Source organism: Miniopterus natalensis, chromosome 14 (assembly GCF_054644295.1).
Source record: "Miniopterus natalensis isolate mMinNat1 chromosome 14, mMinNat1.hap1, whole genome shotgun sequence".
In the NCBI taxonomy this organism is placed as follows: Eukaryota; Metazoa; Chordata; class Mammalia; order Chiroptera; family Miniopteridae; genus Miniopterus; species Miniopterus natalensis.
Window position 1 is genome coordinate 21,972,867 of NC_142094.1, and position 14,773 is coordinate 21,987,639.

The window sequence follows — 14,773 nt, forward strand, 5'->3', positions numbered from 1 at the left end:
AACGGTTGTGATCTCCTCCCCAGTCCTTGCCCTCCATGTGCCCTCCTCTCCCTCACTCCATCCCCACCCCAGGCTCCAGTCTGTCAGAAAGACAGCTGGCACAATAAATTTCTCCCAGGTACTTGCTAGTTGTCTGCCTTTCTGCCCAAAGGAACTATCCTGTGGGATTTTCTGTAGGAAATTCCAGAGAAAATTGGTTTATTGCCTTTCCTGTGTCAAGTTTTTCTTTGCAAATGGACACTACCACTACCTGCCTCTGTATGCAGTACGTCCAAATTTACAAGGTGCTTTAAATACAGTATGTCTCAGTGGAGACTAACAAACCCTGGGATGTGAGGCAGAGGTCATCAGCTACAATGAATAAGGAAACAGGTTTGTGGATAAGGGGCAGGGGCAGCAACAGACTCGAGGTCATCTGGTTCTTTCAGCCCCTCCCTCGCAACACCTAAACTACCAGAGAAGAAAAAGTCCCGTGTCCCTACCATTCCTGTGGCCTTTGCTTTAGGATTCTTCATGATCTGAGTGACAGATTCTCGGACGTCCTTCAGGAACTGTATGGCTACTCGCTTGCGGGTATGCACTAACGTGACGCAGAAATGAATACTATGGGAGAAGAAAGAGACGGAGAGAGATGAGCCTGGGAAAAAAGTTCTACAATAAAGCAGCCCCAAATACAGAAATAACATGCTCCTTCATGTTATTTGTGACAAGTCATCCATGCTGTTACCAGGCCTGGGAACCAGGGCTCTCAAATACATGGGTTGTCAAGCACGGGCTGGCAGGAGGGTTTCTCGGCCTGATCAAGGGCCACCCTATAGAATGAAGACAGTGGCTGTTCTGTCCCACCCTTCCCCTCAGAAACTGTCCACCGCTAGTCCTTCAGCCATGTGACCACCAACGGGATGCCTTATCTCTTACTTAGATGATAAACCCTCATGGGGACAGTGCCACACATAGGCTGGGGTCTTGAAGGATGTCATGGCAAACTAGCTTTAGCTCCCCCAGAGGGAGACTGGGGACCAGAGGGATTGTGAAGAGAAAAGGCAGAGTCCAAATGGGATTGGCAATGGTGCTAACCTGTGAAAGGTTCAGGAGTACATGGAGGACACTGAAGAGACCTATTCTGTTGGGGTGGAGTGTTGATTTAAAGCATCATGGAAGATGAGGTTAGAAAAGCACATTAAAGAAGACAATAGCAGGCCTGAATGATTAGAAGCCCTCTGAAAGGTTTTGAGCTAAATATTACTCAGGTTACAAGTCAGTTTATAAGAGCAATCTGATGACTGTGTATAAGACAGATCTGAGTGTATAGAAAGACAGCGGAGGTGGGGATCTTATGAACCTACCCGACTTGAAGAGGATGCCACCTAATTTTGCCAGAATTTAAAGATAATGGTCTTGTTTTGATATTAACTCCAGGTGGCAAGACAGAAATCCTAGATACTACAGTTGCCACTACAGCTGGGCTCTTTATACTTCTGGTCATCTTGCTACCCAAGTTCTTCAAAAGTCACAGAGCAAAGAAGGGGAACAAGGCTTCTTCAGATTTACCTGGATGGGAACTGCAGCTGGTTCAAGTTCCACCCCTTAGCAGTCATCAGGTTAAATAGTCGGTAGATGTCAAAATCATGGGAGCCCAGAGCAATGACTGACAACTGAGGATCCCCAAAAACAAAGATGCCTTTGATATTTTCCAGTCTTAAAACAAGAAAAGGAATAAAAAGAAAATTCAGCCACATCTGGTCCTCTGGTCTTCATCTCTTTAATCACCCAACATCTCCCTTATAATATAATCTTTTGGGCTTTAGTTCTCTCATCTTGTAAAGTAAGGCATCTAATCTAGACTGAGATCAGTGATTCCTAAACATTACAAATATTCAAAGGCCCAAATCCCTTCTAGATGCAATGAATCAGAATCACTGGCTCCTCACTAGTCTGCTCAACTTCCAAATTATGGTATCACCCCAGGGGAATACACTTTAAAAAAATCCTGGAAAAATAATCTCTCCACCCCCCCCCCCCCCACTTAAAAAAGTCATGTTATGTAATCTCTAAAGCAAGAACTAGTATGGCAGTTCTCAACAGAAGGGTATATCAGAACCATATGTGGGCCTTTTTCAAATGAGACATGCCCACAGGCCACTTTCATTCACCCTCAAGATTCTGAGAAAGCCTCCCCAACCCCCGGTGACACATAGAGAGACAGGCAGGCAATATGGGAACAGATATGCTCAAAAAAGCACACAGCTTAGTTCTATCTTAGCTTAACCCAAGATTTCATCACCACCCTTCCCTATTCCTTCTCCAATTCTTTTCTTATTCCAGTAATTCTCCAGGTGTAATTCCTAGACCAGCAGTATCAGTATCCACTGGGAACTTCCTAGAAATGCAAATCCTCAGACCCCCATTCCATATCTATTGAATCAGAATTCTAGGAGCAGAGCCCAGCAATCTGCATTTTAACAAGCTCTCCAGGTGATCAGGATGCATACTCAAATTTCAGAACCACTATCTTGTCTTAACCATTGAACTGTCCCCCAGCACTTGGTAAGAGCTGCCCGTTGTTAAAGACATCCTTGGAAACAAGATGGCCTAGATGAAGCCCTGATCTGACACTCCCAGCCACAGCAGAGCAAGGGAACTTATCGTCCCAGGCAAGCACCACACTCCTAAGCTGCTGTCCTAAACCCTTGGTCTCTCAGGAAGACAGCAAATGGGCTAGGGCTATAGGTGCTTGGCCAGGCAGATGACTTGAGCCCACTAGCAGACAAAGCAAGAGACAAGGCAGAATCCCAATCTTCCACATACTCTGACTTGAGGAAGCGAGCAGTTTTGATGATCTGTTTGGTAGCTTCAACATAGCCGCTCTCACCGAAGTGCATCAAGGCGGCCCAGCAGGCTGCACTAATGCCACCAGGCCGCGAGCCTGCGATGGTTGGGGAAGCATAGATGCCACCCTGCCAATCTGGATCAACGAAGAACTGATAGCTCCTGTACTTCTTGTCACTGTATAACACCACTGAAGAGCCTTTGGGGGCGTAGCCATACTGAGGGGGAGAAGCAGACATGTGAATGTACAGTTCTGCATGGCATGCTGGAACGCTGATCACGCCAATTTCTCCCTCACACTCTCTATGATGTGTCTCACTCACATTAAAAATTCAAACTTACAATGTTAAAGGGTAGAGGGAACTAAAGGAATGGAGTTGAAATTCTCTATTTTAGAGATGAGGAATCTGAGGCCCAGGAAGAACAGTGTCTGGTCTTGCTAATCAGTTTACTTCCCCTCTCGCGCCCAGGACGTGGTTTTCCTTATTTAAAACAATATTCTAGGGCAGTATGTCAGGATGAAAACAAAGTTAAATTTCCATTGGAAGCCAGGAGTCCAAGTCACTCGGGCAGCTACAATCACAACCCGACTCCCTTCTCGCCCATCCTTTTCTGCTTAGTATGCACTTCCTTTCCAAGATCATGGTGTTCAGAATCTAGAAGCTACTTAATCCAGCTTTACAATGAGCTGATCTACTGTCTCAGTCCATGAGGGGTGGCAGGCATGGACGTTTCAAACATTACAAGCCGAACATTCCTGAACATGTTAAGTTCTTCCCTTTTTCCAAAGGACTCCCCTCAGCACACTCCTGTCACTCAGGTGCAGGAGCCCCAGGAGGATGGGAGCTGCAGCATTCACATACCTCCTCTCAGGAATTCCAAAATCAACCTCACCTCCACCCTCCACCCAAATAATCTCAAGGCTTCAGGGAACTCTTTTGTAAGAGCCACTACACTAACATGTCCCAGTTATAGGAATTCTCTCAGCCATAAGACACAAAGATAATAGGTTCTTTTCCATATTGCTTGTCACCTCTATCACTACACCTTGTCACCTGAATCAGCTGCCCCGGTGAAAGCAAAGAGCCAGGTTTAATTTTACATTTTGGGGGAAAGCTAATGCTTTCATCAATTTATTTTGTTGATAATAGTCAAAATAATCAACTGTCTACTCTGATTAACATCTGGTCCCTTCGCTAGCTCACCTTATGGGTATCCGCTGAAATGCTGGTCACACCTTTCACTCGGAAATCAAATGGCTGCTCCAGTGGGTATCCTGCTTTCTCCATAAAGACGATGAGGAAGCCCCCCAGACAAGCGTCTACATGAAGAGGTATTTTGTATTTGACAGCCAGCTGGTTCCAAAAAACAAAGACCATAAGAGAATTTCATCTATAGCCCTATAACAAAAATTTTGCAAGACATGGGTGGAAAAGTGGGCAGTAACCACAAGGCCATTGTGTACTGTATCTCCCATGTTTTAAAAAAACTGGCTATTTCTGACATTCCTAATAAAAAAGCTCATCTTTCAAATGTATTTAGCCTACAGAATAATTCATCTGAAATGTGGTGTTTATTTTACATTTAAATTTGCAGGGCCTCAAACTCACTGCAAAATCATTCAGAAAATGAGTAGCACTGGGATCCAGGCCGCCTCTGGAGCGGTAAAGGTCCTGCTTAGTAACTGCCACGTGAGGAAGGAGGGAGGCGGTGCTATGGAGCATCCTGCTGAATACCACCCTCTGGTAGGCATGCTCCTAAATGTAGATCATTTCCTGATCTGAACTGAAATGTTAGTTCTACTTCCAAATATCCCATTTAAACAAAGGCTTCTTCCTTCTATTATCCCTCCCCCACAGCAGAAGCCAGTAACTTGCAGAGGCTCCAAATAGAGCTGCAGGGCTTACCACAGAGCTGATGAGAGATACTCAGCACTACTGTGCTAAAATCTAAACTCCAAATCACTTCCACTTGCCAAGTACTGTACCGTGAGATTCTATTTTAAAATCTGTTTCACTGCCTCATAGTCCTTTTTTCTCACATACCTTGGCCACTTCAGGGACAGGATCTATCACACCGTGAGGAAACTGAGGGGTAGAACAGACAAGCATGGCAGTGTTCCTGGAGATGGCTCTTCTCATTGCCTAGGGTTACACATGGAAAAGAAAATGAGCATCCATGTCTGTTACTCTCCTGTTCCACTTTCAAGATTAATCTAGGCTATGAACTTAAGAGTTTCAGTCTGCTACTGCCCCATCCTTCACCTCTCCAACCCGGGAGAAGCCCACCTCCCACCATAGTAGCAGAATTCAAACGAGGTCGGATGGGTCCATTTGGGGAAAAGAATCTGAGAGCACAATACAAAAACAGCAAAATCACTGTGAGGGTGAAAAGAATACTGGGCTAAGAGGCAAAAGAGCCATCTACTAGCAGGGAAACCTGGTGTAAACTACTTCAGTCTACCCAGTCTGCGTCCTCATCTGTGAACTGTAATAATATTAACAGCTTCTACGACCTCCCTGGGCTGTCATAAGGCCACAATGCAATTCCGATAGCACTCTGAACATGGGAAGTTCTATACAAATGCAAAGCATACAATTAATTACAAAAGGAGTATTATTCAGCCTTAAAAGGAAAGAAGTCCTGCCATTTGTGACCACATGGATGACCCTGGAGGACACTAGGCTAACTTAAATAAGCCAGGGACAGAAAGACAAATATTATATGATCTTACATATATGTGGAATCTAAAAAATTTGAACTTGGTCTGGCCGGCATGTCTCAGCAGTTGAGCATCGACCTATGACCCAGGAGATTGTGGTTCAATTCCTGGTTAGGGCACACGCCCGGGTTACAGGCTCGATCCCCAGGGGGGAGCATGCAGGAGGCAGTTGATCAATGACTCTCTCTCATCATTGACGTTTCTGTCTCTCTCTCCCTCTCCCCTCCTCTCTCTGAAATTTGTATACTTGAAATTTGCTTAGAGATCTAGAGGGTAGTCTTAAGTAGTCTAACCATGAAAAAAAATGAAAATGTTAACTATGTGAGGTGATGAAAATGCTAAAAGCTTGATTGTGTTGATTACTTCACAGTGTATATTTATACCAAAACATTAAGTTGTATACCTTAAATATATACAATTTTTAATTTGTCAATTGTCCATTAATGCCTTAATAAAGATAAAGGGGGGATAATGTTAGTGCTAACAAGTTACAATAGTTTACTTATGAAAGAAAATCATTACTTTCAAATGGCAGTGGTGCTAACTCAGGCCAGCTGAAACCACAGTGATGACCTGCCGGGTGGCTCAGCTGCTTGGAGCGTCATCCTGTGCACCAAAAGGCTGCAGGTTCTATTCCCAGTCAGGGCGCATGCCCAGGCTGAGGGTTCTATCTCCGGTCAGAGTGAGTTCAGGAGGCAACCAATCTGTGTTTCTCACATTGATGTTTCTCCCTTTCTAAAATCAAAAACATATCCTTGGGTGAGGATTAAAAATATATATTTTAAAAACACAAGAGTGAGAGTCCTGGGGCAAGTTAGACCATGATTATTTTACAGAGAGCAGAAAGTGACGGTGCTGAAAAAAAACCCAGGTCTTTAAAGTTAGGGACTAGATTCATCTTCCCATTAGAACAGATGAATCTGTGAAAACACTGAAGCTGCAACCACTAAGCACTGCCAGTGGAAGTTTTTGTGGCTCTGGATGCTACAATCAAAGGCATTTTGAGCCCATCTGCGTGTGATACTGCAACAAAGCAGTCAAGCGGGTACATGTCCTGCCCCTCGCAGCCCAGGGCAGACAATGGCCCTTCAGAGGAACTCACCCGAACATCCACCTCCATCATTTTGTTCAGTGGGACGCGTATAATCCTCATCCCAAAATAATGGGCTGCTTTGTCAAATGCAGCATGGGCACTCTGGGGGGCCACGCTAAATGACAGGGAAGAAGAGAATGATGAAATTCAGATCAAAATGAGGTTCAAGAGAGAGCATAGTCAGCAGCTAATCTAAACAGCCAGGAGTCAACTTCTGATTACTTTTCCTCAAAATTTTTAAAGTGTTTATATTTACTTTTTTAAGCACAAAAAGAGAAATATTCTAGAGAATGTTCTCTCTCCTGTTTAGGAAATCATTTTGACAACAGGAAGAACTTGGAAGTAATCCCACATCAAAGGATCCAAAGCATAAATTAGGGCTGACAGGTAAAAGGATAGGGAATTTGGATCAGCTTAACATAAAGTGGAGCCTTTTAGTGGTTGCCTGTCCAGAGATGGGTACATCAGTGGAGAGTAAGCTTCCTGATCCAATACATGTTCAAGCAGAAAATGTAAGATTGCTTGGCAGGGATGTTAAAGTAGCAGTCAAGAACCAGACCAAAGGTCCCCTGCATCTTTGAAAGACCATGATCCTATAAGAAACTATAATCCCCATTTGTACTACACACTTGGAAGCAGCATTTCAAATAGTATGGAAAAAGTAAACTGAGTCATAGTTAAGTATTTGCTTTCAGACTTCCCTTAACAGCTCCGCTCTTCAAATTAACCTGTTCCAGCTCAGCAGTTAAAGCACGGCCTGCAGACTGAAGGGTTCCCAGGTTCAATTCTGGCCAAGGGTACGTACCTTGGTTGCAGGCTCCACCCCTGGCACAGGTCAGGGCGAGTGCCAGAGGCAACCAATTGATATGTCTCTCTCACATCAATGTCTCTCTCTCTCTCTCCCCCTTCCACTCTCTCTGAAAAGCAATGGGAAAACTATCCTCAGGTGAGGATTAAAATAAAAAAAAAAAAAATTTAACCTGTTCCCTTTAAGGGAGAAAAATCTCTATTACTGAGTAAGTACCAAGCACCAAAGACTTATGTTTGAAGAAAGGTGGCAGCCTGATTTATTCTCTTAGGCCAAGTATGAATCATAGCATGAGATCATGTGCAACGATGCCCTTAGTCACTGACACTCGTGGTAAAAACATTACCCCAAACAATGTATAAACACACTGCAGAAGGAGAGGGTCTAGACAAAAAAACCCAACCAAATATCAAAACTATGTCCATGGGGTGGCAATATGGGTAACTCTCAAAAAGATGTAAATATTTTTTCATCCCAGAAAACATTTCTACCCTCAGGTTAAAATTACCTTAGGAGAACCCCAAGGCAGCCTGTTATATAACTAACTTTCACTGAACTAAGATAAACAGAGAGCTTTCCTTAGGCTTCAGATAACTTGTAATCAATATCACAGAATTCAAAGATGTAGTCCTATCACTGTCACTTTTAGAAAAAGGATCTCATTCTTGTTTGCAGTTTATATACCATGTACAAGCCAGAGGTGGGGGTGGGGGTCGGGGAGGGGGCGTTCTGAAAATGAACAGGCTGATCTACTTAGGATTTCGGCGAATGTGAAGGGATAAGGGTCAAGGGCAACAGGAAAGACTAGAATGCCAGACGAAGAGAAGCTAAAAACACACAGAGCGTTTCACATGGCAGCATTCCAAACAGAGAGATCTAAGAGGGGAGTCAGGGGAACGACACAACCACATATACATACATTTCTGGAGTTTTGATCCCGTTGTCTAAGGCCAGGTCCCGATAAGCTTTGCAGGCCATCAGTATGCTTTCTGTCCCGCCAGAAGTCACCTGTAAAAAAGAAGAGATGCCATCTGTGGAGGGAAGCTAGGGATAGTTATCAGCATGCACTTCCAGCCCAGTTTTTGATGACAGCTGATACAGAAAGAGATAATGTTTTGCATGCCGCAGAGCACACACTGCCATGTCTTCCAGAAGAGAAACTTGGCTTTGTTGGCTAAACCTAAGCTAGCTAGGTTCAGAAGAGTAAAAACACTAAATAAGAAGGAGCAGCACTTCGGCAGTGTCTGGACACATGCACATCTGCCCAGATCTATGCACAATCCATTTCCACCTTAATTCTTCCAATTGCATATAGAATAGGTCATTTTACACCATTCAAAAGCATCAGGATTTTTGACTCTGATTTAAATTTTCAATGCCCACTGAAGAACCTGACACTCATTAGAAGACCAAGAAGAGATATTTAGGCATTCCAAAGTGGACTTATGGTTTTTGACAAGTTTCAAAGAGAAAAGCAAAAGCCTTTACTTAAGAATTGTTTACCTGATCTGAAATCAAAACAAAAATTCTAATGTTTTTAAGTGAAGTAAAATGATTTCCTGAAGCTAGGTCTAGCAACTCTGATATAGGCAACAAAAGATCAGAGGTCATTTCATTCATCCTACTATCCTCAGTGTACTACAAACTCATAAAGGTGGGGACCAAGCTGTTCAGGACAATATTCCTAGCACCAAGCCTATAGCAGACAACTAACAGACCCTTAATTAACATTCGTAATGCCTGATGTGATTATCAGTAAACCATGACTAGCACAGGCAAGTCATGCCTATCTATGACTAGCATGTCATACCCTATCCGAGGATGTATTTTCCATTTCTTTTCAGAGAGAATGGGAGGGAGGGAAGGAGAGACAGACTGGGGGGGGGGGGGGCGCGCACGGGAGACGACTCATCGATGTGAGAGAGACACATCACTTGGTTGCCTCCTACACATGCCCTAACCAGGCAGGGAACTGAATCTGCAAAAGTACATGCCCTCAACAAGGAATGGAACCTACAACCCTTTCGTGCGAGGGCCAATGCTCTAACCACTGAGCACACCAGCCAAGGCCAACCGGCTATCTTTTAATAACATCTGAGAATGAATTATTTTCAAACAAACAGAAAAAGAAAAGCCATTGCACTGAGCTAGGTGGATATTTTCTTAGATTTATCATTTCCAAAGACTCATCATCTTATATAGCTTTTTCATTATACAGGTGAGAAAACTGAGCTGCTAAGAGACTAAAGTGATTTGCCCAATGTCACCCATTAGCATCTGTTGATAAGAAGTAGAAGTTTCTACATTTTTGTATTTATTGTAGCTTAATATGAGATGGAATGGGAGGGTGGTTACTGAAATTTCCTAAAATAATATCCACATATAGGACAAAAATAGCATTGGATAAAAATCCCAGTAGTCAGGAGTCACATGGAAGATCAGCTGAGAAAAGTTAGCCATTTTTTGATTCAGGAAGTCTTCATGAAACACGTGACCATCATCCACAAAGTAATGCACTGAGTTTGGGCATAGGACGCTTGTTTGTAGGTCTCTGCGTTTCAATGCTGGAGGAGACAAAATGCTTACAGTTGAGGTCAGCTCTGCCAATCAGCAAGTCCTGTGGTCTAGCATAAAACCTCAGAATGTCACATGTGAAGTCAAACCAGTTGTGAAGAAAGTCAGGAAAGGACCAGCAAAGTCAATCTCCAGGGAGTTCATCTCTTACGAAGGTCAAGTAATGACATAAGCAAAAATATTTTCAAACCCTAGTTACTCACTTCACACATCCTATTTTAAGTCCAATAATTAATCCAATCAACATCTGTATTTGTTAAGCGAACACCAGTGTTTTTTTTACTGTAAAAGCAGGGATAACTCAGTTCTACTTCTTCTTATTTCTGATCCCCAAATTCTGTGATTAAGTATGCTGCTAGTCTCCCATGTGCCTCCTCTCCCTGCACCCAAAGGAAAAGGAAAAGGAAAATTTAGGTGTGAAGAAAGAAGGTAAAGACCTCAATAACTACTTGTTATGTTAGTCAACTTCTTTTAACATTTATAAAAATGCTTACTCTAATATATGAAATGTATGTCAGAAAATAAGAATAGAACATGACCTATTGGGAAGATTTTCTTTTAGGTGGTGTTTGGGCCTAATGATATTTGCATAAGCCAAGACCAGTTTCCTGGGCAACCTAATTTCTTTTGGTATATAGTCACCTCTCATCCATTTAGAGGCAAACGAAGTTAATAAAAGGAAAAAAAGTTGAAGGCTGAAAAACAAAAAAAGAGAAGCTTAATACCTTAAATAGGAATAGTCTAAAAACAGCCCAACCCTTAGGCTTTGTCTTCATGTTTCCCTCCTCTGAACTTGGAACTTTCTTCACCAAAAGCAGCTCCTTGGGAGAGACAGAGACTAAGGAGAGCGCAAATAATCCCGGAGACAATCAGTTATCTTATAAAAGTCTAAGTGTTACAAAGACTGGGGACCTTAGTCTCCATCCTTCTCCTGAGCCCTGACACACCCACTGAAAAAGATCATAATGAGAGAAGCACGGCTTAATTGTCCCTAAGCAAAAACAAAACACAAATACCCTAGTGCTGGACTTCTGGATTAGGATGGAAGGCTAACTACTTCACAGATTTTCTCTTTCCCAATACCTGTAAGAATGAAGGAAAAAAGTGGTAAAAACATGCACCAACAACCAAACAAGGAAAAGAGATAATCTGATGCAATCAACTTCAAATACTGGCAATGGAAAAAAGAAACAAGCCTCCAATCCACAGCAGAGAGCAAAACACAGTTCCTAATCCCTCTCCTAAACCCTGGATATTCTCCAGGTGAGTCAGCAAAATCCTGAGAATTTTCATTAACACCCCCAAATCTTCAGAGAAGCAAATGGAAGGGCTTTCCTTATTTTCTCTCCTGATCTTCAGAGGGGTAAACATGGTGGCTAGGAAGATACAAGCAAAATGGAAAGAGAACAACCTTGACTGATTCTTTGAAGTGAAGACTGCAGGAATACAGAATGGGTTAAAGAAATAATCAAAGCCCAAAGGGTACTCTTCTCTTCCAACTAGGCAGTGTGAACTCTGGTAATTAACTTTTAACAAACTCTCAGAAGACAAGACCTAGATATATTGAAATACAGGTGAAACAAAGCTTTATCTGAGCCCTGCCTCAACCAAGTACTCTCAGATGAGAAATCACCCACCGTGCATCAGAACAAATAGAAGGTCTAGAGAGCATGAGCCAAGGTGAAAGAAAATGGCACGGTAACAATGCAAGCAAATACAAAGAAAAAAGTAGTGTGCAAAATAAAGGCCCAGCTCCAAACCTAAGGAACAGCAGGAAATCCCTCCTAACTGTTTCTCACTGCAGGATGGTATCACAAGAGCAAGAGCTCAAGAAAACAAGAGCTGAAAGGCCGGAAGCCAGAGTAACAAAACGAGACTGCAGACCTTAAAGACAAAGTGCCAAACAACACCAATACAGAGCCAGTAAATGCGGAGAAGCCGCAAGGAACAAAATGAACACGCTGAGCATAAAGACTGACTTAGAGGGAAGGTTTAAGGTACGTTTAGTGAGCCCAGATAAGAAAGAGACTGCAAGCTCAATGTCACTCCATTTGGAGGACTGTGCCCATCTGGTTAGTCAGAGAATGACGGGAACGGCTGGCAACCTGTCTGGAAACCATGTTCTCTAAGGAACAGCGAGTAACCTAGGAAAAACACGGGGGAGACATTTGGCGTAAAAAGGCTTTCCAAGTACACAAAGGTCTCTCACGTGGGAAAAACACACAATTATGGAACTTCTATTTCCAGCGATACAGATTATACGCCTCGGGCAACCCTCTTACCTGAAACAACTAAAAAGCCTGATAAAACAAACATTACATTTTTTTTTATATCCACCACTGTGCTAACATAAAAGAATATATGCAAACAAAGCAAAACCAAGAATCCTACAAGATAAGCGAGTGCCAAAGCCAGCTTTAACCCTAAGGGTGGCTTCCAGCCCCTAGAGACCTAAACTCCCTCTGCAACTCAGGAACAGGAGGTAAATTTAAGGCCTGCCCAAAGTAAGGAGGTTAACGGGAAGGGAAGTGGCTGGGGAAAATGGAATTATGCCCACAGTCTGCAGGGTGCAAGAAACAAATCCCACTGGAACAGAAAGGGACAGCAAGAAAAACTGCTTTTCTCAACCCTGTTGCTTGGGTAAAGAAAAGTAAGGACCTAACGAGACACCTTTCATGTGAGCTTGTGGTCTGAACTCACACTACCTCTGCAGTGCAAAACTGAGCTGAGAACTGGACTGCAATTGGTTCCAGCATGGTAGCACTTCCCAGCAACTCCCCAGCGACAACAAAGTAATTACAGACCTTTTCTGGAAGAACTAACTTCACTCTAGGCCTCAAAGTTAAGCTCCCAGGAAAATGAGTAGTTTACAGTAAAAAACAAAATGAAACTGTAAGAATACAAGATGACATGAATAAAACCAGCAGGAACAGAAAGGCAGGCTCATGAACAATGGAACCGTCAGGAGGGAATATCAAGTCACTATGAACAAAACACTTAAGTAAACTACAAGCCAAGGGACAATAAAAACCACCAAGCAGATTTACAAAACAAACAAACAAACAAACAGACAGACAGACAGACAGACAGAAGAGCCGGGCCAGAGTAGCTCAGTTGGTTGAATGTCCTTCTGTGCACCGAAGGGTTGCTGGTCTGATTCCTGAGCAGGGCACATACCTGGGTTGTGGGTTTGATCCCTGGTTGGGGCGCCTACAAAAGGCCACTCATTGATGTTTCCATGTTTCTCCTTCCCTCCCTCCCTCCCTCCCTGTCTCTAAGCATGTCCCTGAGTAAGGATTAAATAAATAAATAAATAAACAAACAAACCAAACAGAATTCTTGAGAATGAAAAATACAGTAAACAAAATTTTAAAACCCAATGGAAGATTGAAGTGTAGATTAGACACAACTAAAGAGGGAATTAATAAAACCAGCTGATCACACAGCTCCAACAATGGCCAGTTCTCACAGCCAGTCTTTTCATCTACCCCCAACCACCCCAGCCACTGCTGCTATTGAGAATATCAGTTGTTCTAATAGTTTCATCTTTACAGGTAGGTTTTCTTTCTGGCTGCTTTAAACCCTGTTTTAGCCCTTCTCACTCTATCCTTCATGTTTCTTCTCTTTTGTACTATTTATTTGTCTCTCTGTATTTTTTTTCTAGTCAATGTTTTAAAATCTATCTTGTTCTCATTAATTTGACTTAGAAACCATGTAAATATTTTACATAGTTATAAATGAACCAGGGTTCCTTGGACAAATGGCTGACTCTGGGTCTAGAGCATAAATGTACAAGATGAACATGGAATAATAAAAGTATTTTGTCCACAAAAAAAAAAAAGAATGGGAGCTTACAAAGTCTCACAAAAGGGCCCAGGAGCCAAAATTAGAAAGCTCCCACTGGCCAAAAATGGAGCAATTTGGGCATCACTTTGAGTAACAACCAGAACAGACAGAAGCACACATAATATCCTACAATGTATCACTCTACTGTTGATAGACATTTGAATTGTTTCCAGATTTTAGCTATCATGAACAATACTGCTATGAATATACATCTACCCTGATATACCTATGTTTTTCTAAGATATATCCTGAGTTGCAGAATTTCAGGGTCATAAGACGTGTATCTTCAACTTTACTGGGTAAGGCCAAACTGTTTTGTGCTGGTTTAACCTTTGGTCTCTTAAAAGTTCATCGTCTAAGGGCACAGGAGAATACCTACATACTGTAAGTATATCATCATCTCCCCTCTATGGCACTGTGTTCATCAAAACACCGTAAGGGAATCCATTATTGGTTCAGTTTGTAAACGTTTTGGAATTATCTTTGGGAAATGAATGCCATGAATACCAGTTCTGCTAGCTACTGAATATTTGAACATGTTGATTTACCATGGTGCCAACATAATAGTAAAACAATACAGCTTACTAGGAAAAACAAAAAAGTAACTATTAAATGTTACTGTCTTTGGACGGGCTCTTTGATAATTAAATTTGCAGACTTTCTAATAATTATAAAAGTATCTGATAGGGTTAGCACCTCTAGGTTACCATTACAGCACACTGCATTAAATCTAACTCTCTATCCTGCATAAGCTGAGATTTCATTTTTTCAAAGAAGACAGTATCAGCTTGTAGCAACAAATCTAAACAGAAGTTATCAATCAAAGTTTAGGAAAACAAACAAATGTCTAATGGAAAGAACAGTTGAAACATGTGTGTCTTAAATATATAACCCTCTTCCT

At 42.3% G+C, this 14,773-nt stretch overlaps 1 protein-coding gene across 2 annotated transcripts in view; it reads right to left on the minus strand.

Moving 5' to 3' along the window:
- The window catches only part of SGPL1 (sphingosine-1-phosphate lyase 1), a 48,654-nt gene that overhangs the window by 2,455 nt on the left and 31,426 nt on the right, over positions 1-14,773 (minus strand). For both annotated transcript variants that reach the window (XM_087824366.1, XM_016221681.2), the window contains 7 exons: positions 8,372-8,460; positions 6,654-6,759; positions 4,875-4,973; positions 4,035-4,184; positions 2,809-3,047; positions 1,552-1,698; positions 483-603 (listed from right to left, as the gene is read on the minus strand). In XM_087824366.1, the coding sequence (XP_087680492.1) occupies positions 483-603; positions 1,552-1,698; positions 2,809-3,047; positions 4,035-4,184; positions 4,875-4,973; positions 6,654-6,759; positions 8,372-8,460 (951 nt within the window). The remainder of the gene's footprint in view (positions 1-482; positions 604-1,551; positions 1,699-2,808; positions 3,048-4,034; positions 4,185-4,874; positions 4,974-6,653; positions 6,760-8,371; positions 8,461-14,773) is intronic.